General features: G+C 39.5%; 1 protein-coding gene across 5 annotated transcripts in view; it reads right to left on the bottom strand.

Annotated features, from left to right (window-relative positions):
• Positions 1 to 3,577: 3,577 nt before the first annotated feature.
• Positions 3,578 to 17,283, bottom strand: part of Fbxo3 (F-box protein 3) — a 32,365-nt gene continuing 18,659 nt past the window's right edge. For 2 of the 5 annotated variants that reach the window (XM_087654564.1, XM_087654565.1), the window contains exons 7-11: positions 15,828 to 15,912; positions 14,940 to 15,062; positions 12,714 to 12,829; positions 10,807 to 10,997; positions 4,405 to 5,947 (exon numbers count right to left, since the gene is read on the bottom strand). In XM_087654564.1, coding sequence (XP_087510690.1) covers positions 5,744 to 5,947; positions 10,807 to 10,997; positions 12,714 to 12,829; positions 14,940 to 15,062; positions 15,828 to 15,912 — 719 coding nt within the window. In that variant the 3' untranslated portion in view covers positions 4,405 to 5,743. 5 annotated transcript variants of the gene reach the window in all.

The following is a 17,283-nucleotide window of genomic DNA, read 5'->3' as shown; positions in this document are numbered from 1 at the left end:
ATTGCCAACTCTACCTCCTACTTGGCTACTCCAGGCACCTAGATCCGTGACCTTCATGTAGACCTTTGTGACCCAGTGGGTGAGAGATGGGACCTCTCAGATCAAATGTCCTTTCCTGGTTACGATTGCAACTCACCCCGGCCCCAAAAGAACACACAGTCTCAGGCCTTGTATGTCTGCCCAGGGCATCCTTGAGATCGGAGCCAGTGAACCAAACGCAGAGGTCCACAGTTTCTGTACCACATGGGCATGGAAATCTACTGGGAGGAAGAGCTGGAAGCCCCCCATCAAAGATGACCTCATCACTGTAACCTGGTTTGAGGATACACAGTCACTTGGGGACCATTCCTGCATAAGAAAGGATACCCAGCCTCCTAGGAGAGAGACTTGCAGACCTTGTTTTGAACCCCCCCTTACTGTCTGGGTACCCACAAGCAACAACCTTTTCATAAAATTTACGGCAGCTGGCAAGAAGGCCAATCAGACTGTTACTTACAGTTCAACTGCTCCAACGTAGCTTTGTGAGACCCATGATCCCATCAAGTTATTAGCAAGTCCAAACCACCCCCCCACACACACACACATACACAAACCTCTGCCTCTGCCCATCATCATTCAGGACCCACCACCCTTCCACCCCATCGAGGTCTCATTTCATCTAACCAACCGCTCCCTAAATCCATTCCACCTCCTGCATTGCCCACTTCATCACCAGAGTCAGAGTTACCCTTGCAACTATTAGAAGCCATTTTCCAGGTTCTTAACTCCTCTCACCTGGACTTAACACAGGATTGTTGGTTATGCTTAAATGCTCAGTCCCACTGCTAAGAAGGAATAGCTGTCCCCGGAGACTATTCACAGACTACAGATGTAGATGGCAGCAACCAGATAGAGGGAAACTGACCCTAAAATCAATAATGGGACAGGGACTCTGCACTGGAAATAAGGTTCCCTCAGCCTATTATCACCTCTGCAATTGCACTGTAACCCCTACCGTTGTTGCCCCAGAGAGTGCTGCCCCATGCATTTATGACCTGGTTATAAATACTACTGATGGTTTACTGGCCCTTTATCATTTTGTACACATTGACTTGTGTATCTCCTATGATCTATTCTCTTTTTAGAACTCGATGTGCGTAAGTTCTAAAGCCCCAGGTATTTTGCTACCAGTCTCTTGACTTTTTGAGAGTCTTCCCCTTACCTCCCTAAACTGAGTGTTTGCTGGTATGCTGGCTAATTTTATGTTAACTTGACACAGGCTAGAGTCATCTGAGAGGAGGGAAGCCCGATTGGGAAAATGCTTCCATGAGATTGGGCTGCAGGCAAACTTGTAGAGAATTTTCTTCATCAGTGACTGATGAGGGAAGGCCCAGCCCATGTTGGGCGGTCCTGAGCTCTATAAGATAGCAGTCAGAACAAGCTGGGTGGGAGTGGGAGAGCAAGCCAGGAGGCAGCACCTCTTCATGGCCTCTCTATCAGGTCCTGTTCTGAGTTTCTGTCCTGACTTCTTTCAATGATATGGATGTGTAAGCCAAATGAAAATAAACCCTTTCCTTCCCAGCTCTGTTTTGGTCATGGTGTTTCATCACAGCATGGTATCCCTAACTAAGACACCTGGGTTAGACTAAGTGGTTGTCCTTTACATGTACTCCCTTGCACATCCAACCATACCTTCATAGTCACATGTAGGCCTACTTCTGGGCATCTCTTGTCCCTGAACTCAGGAGTGTACAAATCTCATCTCCAATGACAGCTCTCCTGCCATTTAAGTTTTCATACAGGCAAAAGTCTGGAAATAACTTTTTCTTCTACTTCCTCATATTTACTAACAAACCAGGCCTACTTACCATTTAGGCATTGCAACTCCACCCACAGTTCATTCTGCTCCCATTGCTACTGCCCTAGATTTGCATGCCAGGCCCCTTCTCCGTGTTATTGTTAGAGACCGAGTTTATTTACTTCCTTAACACCTTTTGCTTAGCTTTCATCATTCTTCTCTGAATACATATGGCGGGTTGCCAATTTGAGACTATAAAGGGACCTTTAGGAGTAAAGTTTAGCCAGTCATGTACCATACAGCTGTAATCTCGGATGTGTGAGATAGAGGTAAGATCAGAACTTTAGGGCCAGTCTGGGATGTGTGTGTGTGTGTGTGTGTGTGTGTGTGTGTGTGTGTGTGTATTCATTCTTGTGTTTAAAATGAAAAATTTGGAACACATCTGGATCTAGAACATTGATGACATCATGCCACATCAGTCCTGAACTAGTCACCTCTGAGTTTTTACTAAGAACCAAACCATTTACGCAGTTAATTTAGGAATGCCTCATCCTGAGGTTCAAATATGTGAAAGGATGCATTCTCAAGAGGCCTGTGAGCCGGAAGTGGACTTTGTTCCACTAGAGTCTGGTTGGGGCAACATTGATGTCCATGGTTAAATTCCATTTATTGTGGGGCTAGAGGGATGGCTCAGCAGTTAACAGCACTGATTGCAGTTCCAGATGATTCCATTTCAATTCTCAGAACCCAGGGCATCCAATAAACTTTTGTGACCTCCAGGGGCATTAGGCACACAAGTGGTGCACAGATTTACAGAGGGCAAAACTCCCATACGCACTAAAAACGTTTATGAGTAAGAATTTTTGCAATGTAGTTTACAAAGGCTTATTCACTAACCACACCTTAGTGTGATGTGGAGGTTTACTGTACAGCTAATTCCTATTCGTAGAAGCAGTCTCCTGAAGGGAGTAGGGAGGCTCATGAAACTCCTCAGAAGATTCAAGACTCTGGTTTATGACTGAACATCTCTTCCAGTGGTTATATGAGCAGTACAAACTTGCTAGAGGAGACTCTTCAAACATGCAGCTACCTTGAGTTTCCCAGGAACCCCAGATGCTTTGAGCCCTCCCCTGGGCTGCTATGTTGTTCCTCATTTGCAGCTGTCCATCCTTCATGTTCCCATTAGTAATCCTGATAAATTTGTTGGGCCATCAAGCTGGGCTTAGATGGATTTTCTTTGGCCTATTATTGTTCTCTCTCCCAGAAAATAAAACAAAGTCTGTTGAATATACCAAAAGGCAAACTTTGAAGGGAGGCTAAGCAACCTTGAAGCACTGTGACAGACAGACAGGCAGGCACAGTTGGGCCATCATCAGTACACTAGAAAAAGGGATACAAGGAAAGGCAAGGAAGTGTGGGGCCAGCTTTGTCATAGTTTCTTAACTACTGATGTATTGGGAAAGTCCTTTTAAAGTGGGTTGACAGTAGGGTCTGAATGTTTGTCTTCTACATCCCGTCCCTTCCTGTGCATTATACTGATTAATCCACAAAGCATCTTTATGAAAACGTGGGGCATTAGGTTGATTGTTGTTAATGACATCTCCACTTGTACAGCTACATTTCTTTTTTTAAAGACAGAATTTTACTCGGTAGGCTAGGCTGGTCTCAAACTCACTGTAATCCTTCTGCCTCAATCTGCCTTTCAAATGGGATTGGAGGTGTGTACCACCAAGGCCTGGCTGTACTTTCTACTGTATATTTTAATCAAAGGTATTTTGTTATAGCAGCCTAAATTAAGACAGTTGACTATTTTTAAGAAGGGTAGCCTGGGGGTTGGGGATTTAGCTCAGTGGTAGAGGGCTTGCCTAGCAAGCGGAAGGCCCTGAGTTCAGTCCCCAGCTCCGAAAAAAAGAAAAAAGAAAAAAAAAAAAAAAAAAAAAAAAAAAGGAAGGGTAGCCTGATAGTATTTGGCAGTCTGATAATAGTCATGTTCTCACTTAACAATGGGATTAGATTTTAAGAAATGAGTCATTAGGTGATTGTAGTGACAAGCTATTTTATCACCTTGCAAACCACACAGAATGTATTTTATACAAACCTAGATGGAATAGAGGAGGGTTTGCGTTGGCAAGTAACCACTCCACACACCCAGTTTCTACCTTTTAAAGTTAGCATTCTTCACCCACAAGTTTGCAGGCTTACCACTTACTTTCAAATTTCCTAATGATTATTCACTTTAGACCACCCAGAGCTCTCAGTAACCCCGACATCCTAGTCAGGTCTAGTCTTCTCTTTCACTCTTGTAGGCAAACCCTGCTTTGGCAGTGGACATCATGATGTAGAAGGCACATTTGTGTCAAGTCAGGTGATTATAAGGGCCTCCAGATCTGATATTGACCTTTCTTGAAATATTCATATTGCCGTCAATGAAGCAGATGTTCCAACAATTTATGTCCCATCTGCTCTTGTTCTTTGAGGGTCTAGCTATGGTAGAGCAGCTGACTTAATAAGCAGTAGCCATCAGTGATCCCCACCCCCCTTGTTTCTAAGTCCTTCATTTAAATTTCATTTCTGGGTGGATCACTTGATGACAACTTACTCTCAACCTTAGCAGTGATTCCGTATGCTGTGGGGCCATAACAAACAAACAACATGAGGTTTAATCAAGCACAGGAGAAAAAACGATACATTCAACAGATGTGGTATACAGAAGATGAGGCTGCTGCTGGCTTGTTGTTGAAACACCATGTGAGTATACTCTCCTATGAAAGGTAAGTAGGAAAATGACTTGGAATATTCTGATCTGTCTTCATAAAAGGGCAAGTTTGCTCATAGTCCCTGAGAGCAGGCACTTAGTCTTGAACATGACGCTCTCTTCCTAAATTTTCTCCACGACTGAACTGTTTTACAGGAATATTGATGGAGAGCAAAAGAGCATAATCAAAGGCAGCAGTCAACTCTGAATGGACCTGCTGTCCTCTGGCTGTAGGCCAGCAAGTAGCACTGCCATCTTCTAGCTTAAGAACAAAGCTCAGCAGTCTACGGGAAATAGGCACTTACACAAAAGTTTTTAAAACAGGAGTTTTTGACACTTGAAGGATTTCATTCCAAACTCTCAATTATATAATTACAAAAAAATCCATGTTTCACGAAAATATCCTAACCCTAACATAAAATTCAGATCACTTACCACAAAGTTAGACAAATGTATAAGGAAACAGAACAGAAAGCATATTTACAAATTTAGACTACATGAGACATTGTGAAGAATCTTTAACAACACTCTACGTACTTTTACAAACCACATTTAAAATGAGGAATCTGTAAATGATGTGAGAAAGGTCATAGCGTGAGAACTCTAACTTTTAAAGTCCAAAGTTATGTTGAAGATTTTAAAAGTAATGATGAAAACTGCAACTCAAGGTCTGTGTGACAAAGACTAATTCGAGGACAGATTGTCTAAGAAAGGGCAAACTATTCCTATTCAAGTTAGTCATTTAGTTCCCCATGAGTATAAACTATTAACAACCATGAAATGGATGAAGCTAATTACAAATTTTGTTAGTTTCTAAACAACAGAAGGGGTCTTTTCACAGTCAGTCATAGTCTCTTCTACCCTGGTGTGGGTATTTCTGCTACATATAAAATCCTCACCCAAAACAATTTTCTCTTCACCTCTGTGTTTTGTTTTTAAGTAGAAAATATTTTTAAACAAAGGAACATCTGTTCTTCAGCTATAGAATTGCTCTCCCATGGACTCTGGAAGAGAAAACAATTTCCTTTTCTTCTGCTACCTACAACCACAAAACAAAGCAAAGCGATCCAACTCCTAATGTAGTGTCGTGTAGAGCCTAGGTCTGGAACATTCCGTGCTAGTTTCCTGCTATATGCTGAGCACAATTATTTACATTATTGACAAATCTATTTAACAGAATAGTGTCATTCCAGAGCTTCCTTCAGCAGCAGCTAAAAAAGACGAGAGCAGCGGCGTCTGCGGATGGGAACATCAAAGACCCTCCTCCTTCTCTCCTCCCCTTCACCCTCATCTGATTCATTCTCATCCTCATCTGATTCATCGGATTCATCCATGTCTGCTGAGTCATCGTTTTCCTCTTCCTCTTCCTCCTCAGCTTCCTCCTCCATCTCTTCATATTCATCAGGACCCATTTCCTTAAAAGAGAAGATCTTCTGATGAGAAAAATGTCCATCAGTTCTTATAATAATTCTATGGCCTAGAACACAAGTAACTAGACATGCTAGGCACAAGTTTTCACAGAGCTAACAGCACAATCTCATGGTGCACGATGCATCGTGCTAAGAAATGCTCAACATGGTTTTAAAAGTAAACACATTTCACTAAGACAGTGATGGTTCTTCACATAGCAGTTGGTAATTCATATACAGAGGCAGGCATACTAGTAACCCACAATAAAGTTTTAATGAACTTATAGTAATGTGGTTTATTAATTCTTTATAAGTCTATCTGCTTATGGACACAGAGATGTGAAAATATTAATCAGATATGATCTCTAATGGTAATTTTTATGCACAGTTCCTGAAAGGTTTTTTATTGAGCTCCAAAGACACATTATTTTAATTTAAACATCAGTAGCCTGTACTTTTGAAAAAGAAATATTTTATTTTTCCAGTTGCTCGTAACAACAACAGTCAATTGTCTTCTCTTGGCTTCCGTGGTTGGATATCTGGGAAGCACTCAATGGAATACTTCTGGCTTCAAGTCTCTCATGGTGATACAGCTGAATGATGACTGGAACCAAGCTTCACCTCAAGGGCTTCTTCACTCACATGTCTGGTACCTGGACTGGGATGATCCAAATATCTGGAGCCTGGAGTGGGCACTTCCTTCCACCTTGAGGTTAAATCTCTACAGGCTTTCTATGGCTGCTTCATGGGAACTGGACTTCTCACACTAGGTCCCAGGACACCAAAGGCAAATGTTCCAGGCCTAAAGGCAGACTGCCTTTTCTAACTCAGCCTCAGCCGAGTGTTACTTTGCCGAGTCCCTAGAGAGATGCATTCCTAAGACCACTCAAGACTGTAGGAAAAGGGAGCTGTGAAGGCTCTAAGACAGGAGAGGCGAGGAGCATGCAGTGTCAGACCATCTCTTGGAATGCCATTCTGCTTAAGCAGGCATCCCCAATCGAGTTGTGGCTATAATTTGGCTGCTAATCTTCTCTAACACACAGCTGAAGACTCAATGAAGAGTCAGGGCTCAGCTGGCCATCTCAGTACTGAGAAATTTAGTACATGGTGTCAACAAAAGTCCCCCCACAATGGCTTTTACTGCATTAATATCATTAGCACTACTCTGGCCCCTCTTTTTTATAACAGGCTCTCATGTACTGAGAGTGGCTATTCTGACCTCATTTATAACTGTTCTCTGTACTCAAGCCTACTGCGATCACACTAAGCTCACAGTTGCCTAAGAACCCTCATACCAAGTACTTCTTGGCTGAATATTATTCCACAAATCCACATGGCTTCATGGCTTCCTTCCTTCCTTCCTTCCTTCCCTCCTTCCCTCCTTCCTTCCCTCCCTCCTTCCTTCCTTCCTTCCTTCCTTCCTTCCTTCCTTCCATATTTCTACTTAGATATTACCAAGACCTTTCCTGATACATCTTTAGAACAGAGCCCGACAGGATACTCCCTTTAGCACCTAATTTTTTCTACCACATTTGATACTTGACCCAAGAGCACATATTAGTTCTTTCCTTCCAAATAGAGTATGAAATCCAAGGCTTTTGATTATATTGTTTGCTACAGTACTCACTTGTTGAGAGAGCAAATGAAAATGTAGGAGAAAAGAATTGTGTCATTTAGGATTTATTATAACACACAATAACAATCAGAAAATATACACAAATGTGACTTATGTTATTTCATTATTTTTAACTTCAGATTTTTTTTTAAATCTAAGGACTGAAGACTTCAAAATTTTGCAGGAGGTACAAAAGGAGGGATGGGGAAGCCTTTGGAAATCCTAAAACATGATTATCAGGTAGTATGATTATTATATTAAGAAAACAAGAACTGTTAAAGGAATCAACTGTGATTAGAAAGAGAAATATTCAGATGATAGTGTACTATAGGAATAGCAGACAAGAGAGGAGAAGGGACATAAAGAAGCATCCAGAATGTTCCTAGTGCCTCAGTCAAGCACAGTAAATAACTACACAGGGACATCATTAAACTAAGCAGAGAAGCCATTTACAGTGTCAAGTATAAAAAAAAATTATGAAGCCTAGCAATTAATCAGACTGGTGGGGGACAAAAATGCAAAACAAAATTCAACTTCCATATCAAGGAAGATAACAGAAATAAGAAAGGTCAATAAATACAGCCCTACTGTCTTTTTTATGTTGATTAAGTCACAATTCTCATTTTTTTCTAATGACTCTCCATCTTTGAAAAAACACTTTCTGTAAAACAAGTCAAATACTTTTTCTTGTAGTTGAGCAGAAACAAAAGCTTTAAATAAATAAATACAGTTGAGAGGGTTGAACATGTAAAGGGTTTATTTATTTTAATTTTAAAAGGAACTGATACTATTATAACTGTCCTGTTTTCATTTCCAATATGGTAAATACTGACAATGACTGTGTAAACAGGTTCTTAGGCATCAATGGTGTTTATACATCTAAGGAGGTGGTGAGGCCCAAAGGCTTGAGAACCACTGTCTTTAAACCCATACTTTACATCCACTGAAACAAATATTAAAGACAAGCAACAAAAGGATCAACTGACCCAACTCGACTGCCTGCCCACGCATGCCTCAATGCTCTTAAGCTAGGACAAGGAATGTTATTAGAGACGAATAAGAGTCAAAGAACCACTGTCGTAAACAGACAACAATCTAAGCACTGGCACACAAGTACATAACTTCAAAATGCATGAGGCAAATGTGACAAGAATAAAGTAAGCAGTGGGCAAAGCCATTAAAGATTTCAACAATAATCTCTTCAATGGTTGAAATAACAAAAGTTTAAAGAAAGAGCAATAAAAATACAGATGACTTGACACACACTGGCAAACAACCAGCCAGTGTGGCCTGTCATTTATAGAATAAATTCTCACATGGTAGAGTATACATTCTTTTCAAAGACACAAAGATCATTGACCAAGATATAGAAATTCTTCACATAATTTGGGGTCATAAAACATTAAAAAATATTAGCAATACAAAATAAGTTCTCTAACCACAATATTAGAAATCAATAAGCAAAAGATAACTAAAATCTTCCAAACACTTGAAAATTAACATATTTCTATGCAGTCTTAAATCAGTTACAAGGAAAATCTGAGAGTATTTTGAACTAAATATTAACCAAAATATAACATCAGAATTTGTACAATAACAGCTAAAACAGGGCTTAGAAACAGGAAAGGTCTACAGTCGATAATTAAACTTCTACCTTTAAAAGCTACAGGAAAAGCGAATGAAACCCAAGGTAAGCAGAAGAGAAATAAAAACAAGTGCACCAAGCGTGAAATAGAAAAGAGAAACTACAGAAAATCCATCAAAACGAAGTGTTGTTCCTTTTCAATGATCAATAGAAATGTTGTGGCTAAAAAAAGATATAAATCACCAATATTAGGAATAAAAGAAGGTTATGTGACTACAGCTTTTGTAGTCATAAAAAGGAGATCAACGGATATTGTAAATAACTTTATGCTAATAAATTCAACATTTAGATGAAATAAACAAATTTTATGAAAGGCACAAAACTGAAACAAGAAAGAATAGAAAATATACGTATTAAAGAAATTAAGTCCGTATTTTAAAATTTCCCCATAAAGCAAACTCCAGTTCCAGACAGCTTCACTGATGAATATCACCACTTAAGGATAGGATGGTACCACGCTCAGATAGGTTCTGGGCTAACCAAGAATGGAAGTCTGGTCTGATGTAGGCCAAGAATGCAAGTCTGGTCTGGTGTAGGCATGGTGCACACATCTAGCACTTGGGAGGCTGAGGCAAGAAAACAGTGAGTTTGAGGCCAGCCTGGGCTACATAATGGTACCCTATCTCAAGCTTTCCTCTCATCCCCTTCACCCAAGAAAGAAAAAGGAAGTCTATTCCAGGGAGTAGCAAGTTCTCCATGCTGGAAACAACTTTATCACAAACGTGGGCCAGTACAGGTCCTTTTCACTACACTGCATACAGTGCACAATGGCTCTTCATGCTAATCTTTCAAACCAGAGTTGAGAATGGGTCCTCTTTCAGGAAGGTTAGTCCACTTTTCTAGAATTATCTCAAACCTACCCATTCCAGCAGCTGGGAGGGCATTTTCTAAGCGTACCATGTCTACAACTGAGGTGCATTCTGAATATATAATCCTCAAATGTAACATAGTACTCCACACACTGCAATCACTCTATAGCCCATAAAGTAGGGTTACTGTTGTACCTATCACCAAGTAACCTTAAGAATGAGATTTGTAAAAGATGCCTGGTTGACTTGAAAAACAATCAGAGACGTATATTCCTACCCAATAAATCCTCTATGAAATTTCTCTGTAGGATACTAGTTTATTTTATTAAGTTGGGAGTCTTAGCAAAAACACTGTAGGAAACTATTTTCCAACTCTTAATGACACGAGTGGATTTTTTTTTTTTTTTTTTTTTTGGTTCTTTTTTTTTTTTCGGAGCTGGGGACCGAACCCAGGGCCTTGCGCTTCCTAGGCAAGCGCTCTACCACTGAGCTAAATCCCCAGCCCCACGAGTGGATTTTAAGTGGTCTCATTGGCCCTTCACGTCTTCTAATACGTTCAGGCCACATAGCTACTATTGGGAACCGTGAAAAAGAAGATTAATCTGCAAAATGGGTAACAGTAGGAAGGATGAAAATGAACACATTGTTCATCTCCCTTCAGGTACTAATACCTAAGATACTTCCTCAAAACGTCTACATTTTTGGAGGGGGACATCATTATCTACCTAAACAAAGATGGTCTTTAGAATAATTCTACAAAGTCATAAATCTAGCACTAGAAAAAAATTTAACTTACCAATCGGGCTATAGACACCCTGAATGTTGGGCATGCCATATGGAATCGTGGGATGGCAACATTAAAGACCTTGTCCTTAAAGTACAGAAAATGGAAGGTATAATACCCTTCCATATAGCCTGATGTTGTAGAAAATGTGGTGCAGCTGGTGTATTCATATATCCGACCTGGGCTAATAATTGGAAATTCACCTGCAGAGGAAACAGTAACAATAAACCAAAATATAAAATTCACTTTTTTTTTCTTTTTTCTTTTTTTCGGAGCTGGGGACCGAACCCAGGGCCTTGCACTTGCTAGGCAAGCGCTCTACCACTGAGCTAAATCCCCAACCCCTAAAATTCACTTCTTCCTTTTAGTAAAGAATTCTCCAGATGCTATGTAAGTAGTTTGAAAGTAAATTGTACAGTTGGGAGAAAACAAAGCTCTAAGAGGATTACAGCAAAGTGCTGATGTGGTGGCATCATGAGGGTGCTGTCCATCTTGACAGTTACTTTTGAGTCAGATGTTGGGGGCTGGGACTTTCTGCACATGTAAGGAGGGCACTGTCTCCCTTCAATCACGTGGGTCCCAGGGAAGGGAACTCAGCTTCGGTGGCACCTGCCTTTGTCTGCTGAGACCTCACCAGCTCTCAATATTTTTTTTTCTTTTCTTTTTTTGGAGCTGGGGACCGAACCCAGGGACTTCTCTACCACTGAGCTAAATCCCCAACCCTCAACATTTTTTATTCCCCAAATTCTCTACAAGGTAGCAAGTGGGGAATATCTAATAAACAAAATTTAAGAGGGACACTTTTTTCCCGAAATTGACATAATCTTTAAAACACAAATAAAAGTGTCATAGACACTTTGAGACAGTACTCAAAGGTAAAGGTAGTATTAATTCCTATAGCAGCAAGAGACTAAAACATAAGGTTCTGAAATGCATCCCTCATGTTCAATCTGGATAAATATCAGTTACAGAGGAGGGTCCTCACATCAGTAATCAAATAACAAAACTTACAACATTTTAAATACAATTCCTTAGCACTAGATCCTCTCTTTTTTGAGATATATTTTATATTTCAGCCAGAGGTGGTGATCCGTACCTTTAATCCCAGCACTCAGAGATGCAGATAGATCTCTGTGAGTTCAAGTCCAGCCTGGTCTACATAAACATTTCCAGGTAAGCAAAGCTACAGTTAAACCCTGAGTTCAAAAATAAATACATAGCTAGAGAGATGGCTCAGTGGTTAAGAGCACTGAATGCCCTTCCAGAGGTCCTGAGTTCAAATCCCAGCAACCACATAGTGGCTTACAACCATCTATAAGGAGATCCGAAGCCCTCTTCTGGTGTCTGAAGACAGCTACAGTGTATTTGTGTAGAATAAATAAATCTTTACAAAAAAAATAAATACATAAATAAAAGTAATAAAAATGTATGTTTTTATTATGTGTGTGTGTTTGTGTGTTTGTGTGTATGTACATGAATACAGGTGGTTTTGAGTCAGCTAATATGGGTGCTAGACTTAACTTGTGTCTTCTGGAAAAGCAGCATCAATAATAACAAAGGAAAATTAAATCTGTGCTATTATTTCAATATTCTATAATTGATAAAGACTACCAATATAAAATTTATATTCTTACTATCTTGTGCCTCCTAATTCACAGAACATAATAATTACAATTAAAAAATTAAGAATGGGGTGGGGTGAAAAAATTAAGAACACAAGAATAACAATCAGGGAACAATGGTCCACAAAAAGGGAAATTAATCCCTAAATAACTGTTTGCTATAGTTTCAGAAAAAATGACATTTCAGGGACTAAAATAATAGGCTAATGACATCCACAAATTACATTTATAACTTATAAACAGCCTAAACTTTCTTTGAAACAATTGACCAAGAAATGTAAATCTTGGATGACATACCAACTACTCCAGGTCCCTGGACTTCCTCCACATCCCCTTTAGCATTTGTTATCCTCCAGTAGCGACTGTCCAACTGACAGGCCTTCTCAGGAAGAGCATCCCTTGACATTTCAATCCTGGAGAAAGAGCAGGGCAGACTTGTTTTGTTTGTCTGTTTAAGTAACTACAGCATCTGAGTTAGCACTATGAAAGGCTTCCAGGGAAAATTAATAAATCTAACCCAAAGTCCATGTTAGCCATAAGTTCTCACCAACGCTGCTTTAATTAGGCTAATTCCACCCCCTCCCATGAAGATGCTTTAACTTAATTTATGCATCCATTATTCAGTCTTCAATTTGTTTCTCGAGGCTAACATTTTCTCTTTCTCTAGGATCTGTCTCTATTTTCATGCTAAGGACCCTGTAAGGACAGGATGGTATTTCTATTTTAAACAAGTCTTAATTTTAAGCAAGATTGAAATAAAACAAACATCTAAACTATGCTTGGAGCAATAGGTTATCTTTCTGCCTAAGCACAGAATATTTCTAACTACAATGAATTGAAGCATTTGTTTTTATATTTAATCAAATTGAACATTCAATACTATGTATGACATATATGAAACACTCCATAAGTATTTATTACACTTCAAAATTGAATATAAATAGGACACATGAAATTTTAAATGCATGGTTTTCTGTTTGGCAATGGAATAACTTCTAGATTACATTACAATTCTAAAATAGAGCTTTGATAATTCCAACCTAGTAGTTTAAGGGTTGGGAATTTAGCTCAGTGGTAGAGCGCTTGCCTAGCAAGGGCAAGGCTCTGGGTTCGGTCTTCAGATCCGGGGGGGGGGGGGGGGGGGGGAAGACAAAATCAAAATCCAACCTAGTAGTTTAGTTCCTGCAGTATCTGAAACAATAATTTATACTCGGACACATGCAAAAAAACAAAACAAAACAAAAATCCCATAACCTGTCAAACTCCTTGTGAATACTGTATTGTTGAAATTTTATTAACTTTTCTGTAAGGTTCAGCAAGAAACTATTTTTCAAAGTGTGCCTTAGCAGGATGGTAAGGCGGCTCAGTGGATAAAGGCCTTTCTTGCCAAACCTAACAAGCTGAGTACCGTCCCCAGGATCCACATGACAGGAGAGAACCAACTCCTGAAGGGTACTACCTACACATGCATACACAATAAATTAAAAATGCAACTGAAAACATTTAAGTGTACTTAAGAGCTAGGGAGGTGGTTCAGTGGGCACAAACACATAAGGACTGATGTCTGGGACTGAGCCCCAGAACCTACTAAATATTGGGTGGGCATGGCTGCCTGCCTATAAACCCCATACTCAAGAAGACAGGCTCCCCAAAACAAGGTAGATAGCTGATCTAGATCTATTGGCAAGCTCTAGATTAACTGCAAGACCTGCTTCAAAAACTAAGGTAGATGGTGACAGAGGAAGACGGATGTCAATCTCAGGCCTCTGCATACCTATGTACCCACACATATGCAATCACACGCTAAAAAATATAATTTGTGTTTATTTGTTTTGTTTTTTCAGACAGGGTTTCTCTATACAGTTTGGCTGTCTTAGAAACTCATTCTCTAGACCAGACCAGGCTGGCCTCAAACTCCCAGAGATCCACTTGCCTCTCTCTGCCTCCTCAATTCTGGGATTAAAGGAGTATGTCACCACTGCCTGGCTTTTTGTTGTTGTTGTTGTTGTTTTGTTTTATTTTATTTATTTTAGTTAAATAAATACAATTTAAAAAAATAAATAAAAATAACCCTTAAATGCATTTCATAGCTGGGCTTGTAGCTCAGTGATAAGAATACTTGCCAAACATGGACAAGGCTCTTAGTTTGATTCACAGGACCATAAAACAAAATAAAAACAAAACCTATAAAGTTCATTTCACAGATCATGTCCAAATGGAAAAGAGCCATCAGCCATAGGATACTGGCACTTTAACTGGAAGTGGGGTCTTATGATTCAGATATAAAACGGTCCCCAAATGCTCACCTGTTGAAGATTTGTTTGGTTCTTCTTTCTCTGCTTCCTGGCCACCTTAAAGTGAACAGCTTTGCTCTGTGACATTAGTCTACACTTCTAGGGTATGCTGCCTAATCACACCTGGGCCCAGAAATGAGAGAGCCAAGTGGCCATGGGCTAAAGGCTTCCTCAGGAGTTCTGTCATGGAAACACACTGAGGAGACACAGTCCCACTTAGAGCTCTCACCTGATTCGGTATGTGAAGAAATAGTGTGGTGGGTGCACAGAACTGAGTTCTGGCAGAAACGATGTGGACACTGAGACTGTAATATCTCCAGTTGTTGCTACACACTCTGGGTCATGAATATATCTAGGAAAGAAGAAAATTAACCAAGTTTAAATCAACTAGCTTCAATTCTTACAAGGTTTAAAGACATAAATACAATACCTTACCTATATTTATAACTTTCAGTCCTGTTTGATACAATCCTATGGATCTTGAACTTTATAGTGGGAAACCTTGGGGTCTCTGGTTCAGTATAGACAGTAATCAAAGATCCATGGTCAGTGACGCAAACCATGGATCAGTAATCAATTTAGAAACCAACTAGGGTGTCTCTGGATTTTCAGTGCTATAAAAACTTGAGGAGATTTTTGAAACTGACTATACTATTAAAGGGTGGCCATGGACTATAAAAATAAGTAAGAATGCAAACACTGAGTCTTTTATGACTTATACTTAGCCTATTGTTTCTGCCATGAAGGCTACTATGAACTAGTGTTGCCTATAATCACGTCTAATACAACATCCAGTTACAGATAATGTTTGCCAGGAGTTATTTACTTGCTATTCATAATAAACCTATTAACTTTATTGCTTTGCAAAGAGAAATTATGTAGCTACTATCAAGCTACTAAATTACGTTTAGCTCTTTTAATTTTTCAAGACAAGAAATACTAGTTGATTAAATGCTTGCATGTTATGTCTCTGATTTGAGAATAAGACAGAGATACAGGACAGTGAAGTTCATTGCTTCACCTTCCATGGTGAACCTCATCTCACAATAGAAACTTGCAATAGTTAGCCTTTTCTGACTTACAGTTGTTTCAATTGCAAAAGCCCCAACTGAAATACCTGAAAATCTGGTCTCTGATGATGGGGAAGCCACCTGATACAACATTGTTGACATAGGATGTAAACCAGTCAGTAAAAGTAGCACCTATAAACAAAGAAGTGGAAGAATGAGTACAGGGGAAAAATCAACAGAGGAAGCAAACAATTATAATTCACTGTGTTTAAGGTATGATACCAAAACTACAATTATTTATAGGTATAATTCTGCTAGTATTCTATTAGACAAGTTTCTTTTCCCGATTCTAATTCTAATTTATTACAACTGTGGCGTATGCTCAATCATGTGCATCTGTGTGCACTTGTTCATACGCTCATGCAGAGGCTGAGACATCCCATTACTGCTCCGTCACTCTCCACCTATCCCTTGAGACAGGACCTTCCTTTGTATGTGGAGCTAAGCTGGCATCAAGCAAGCCCCAGCAAGCCTCCTGTATCTGCCCCATAAAATGCTGAGATTATAGGCATAGGCACGAGCCCATGGTGGGTAAAAGCTACACCAAGTTTTTACATGGGTACCGGGACTTGAACTCAGATCCTCATGCTTGCCCAAATGAGCCATCTCTCCAGTCTTCCTGTTCTCAATTCAGTCTACATTGTTTCCTTTGTGTTCCCTACCAGCACCATCCCCAGTCCCTATCTAACTCTTGTTAGGGAATTCTACAGCTATTTCCACCTATGTTGTTTTTTGTTTGATTTATACTCAAATTAATTGGTTTTGGTACAGTGATAAAAATATTTATCTATTAGTTTCATATAGAACAAAGGAAATAGTTACATCTAGGAAAAATGCATTAAGACAAATTATCAGGCTCCTATTTGCAATGATCAGGATTCATCTTAAACACATCCTGATATATACTCAAAATACTGCCACAAGCCAGGCTCAGCCTAGAGGTCCTCCAGAGACGACACTGTAAAATTCTCAGCGTCAGGTTAATACCAAGTGGTCAAACACTCATCTCTACAGTCTCAGCTGCACAGTGGCCCTCCATGCTCAGCGACCAACTCAAAGCAGAAAACAATTACTTATTTCTATCTGTCCATGGTATACTGAAATAATCCTGACGAGTATTTAGATGAACCAAGCTAAAAATTCTAAGTAATACAACATAACTATTAAACCACATCATTTTTTGATTGTATAGCTAAATACCTAGCACATATATAGTATTGAATTAATTTGTTCAAGGAATTTCTTTGTAACCTGGATTCAATCAATCCAGGTCTTTACTGAGTATCAGATATTCAATTTACCACTAATTATGTTTTTAATTATCAGACTTTAGTATTTGTTGCAATGATGGTTTATTTTGTCTCAAAGCAGAAAAAAAAATGAAAATGAGAGAAAGAAACTCAGAGCCCAAGAGCAATTTCCTTATTGACCAGAAATCCCTTAATTAAACTTAGTTGATTAATTAATTAATCAACACTGCTGGGCTAAGGCTGTGATGGCCGC

Source organism: Rattus norvegicus, chromosome 3 (assembly GCF_021556685.1).
Source record: "Rattus norvegicus strain SHRSP/BbbUtx chromosome 3, alternate assembly SHRSP_T2T, whole genome shotgun sequence".
Classification (NCBI taxonomy): domain Eukaryota; kingdom Metazoa; phylum Chordata; class Mammalia; order Rodentia; family Muridae; genus Rattus; species Rattus norvegicus.
This window is presented reverse-complemented; position numbering and strand designations above follow the sequence as displayed.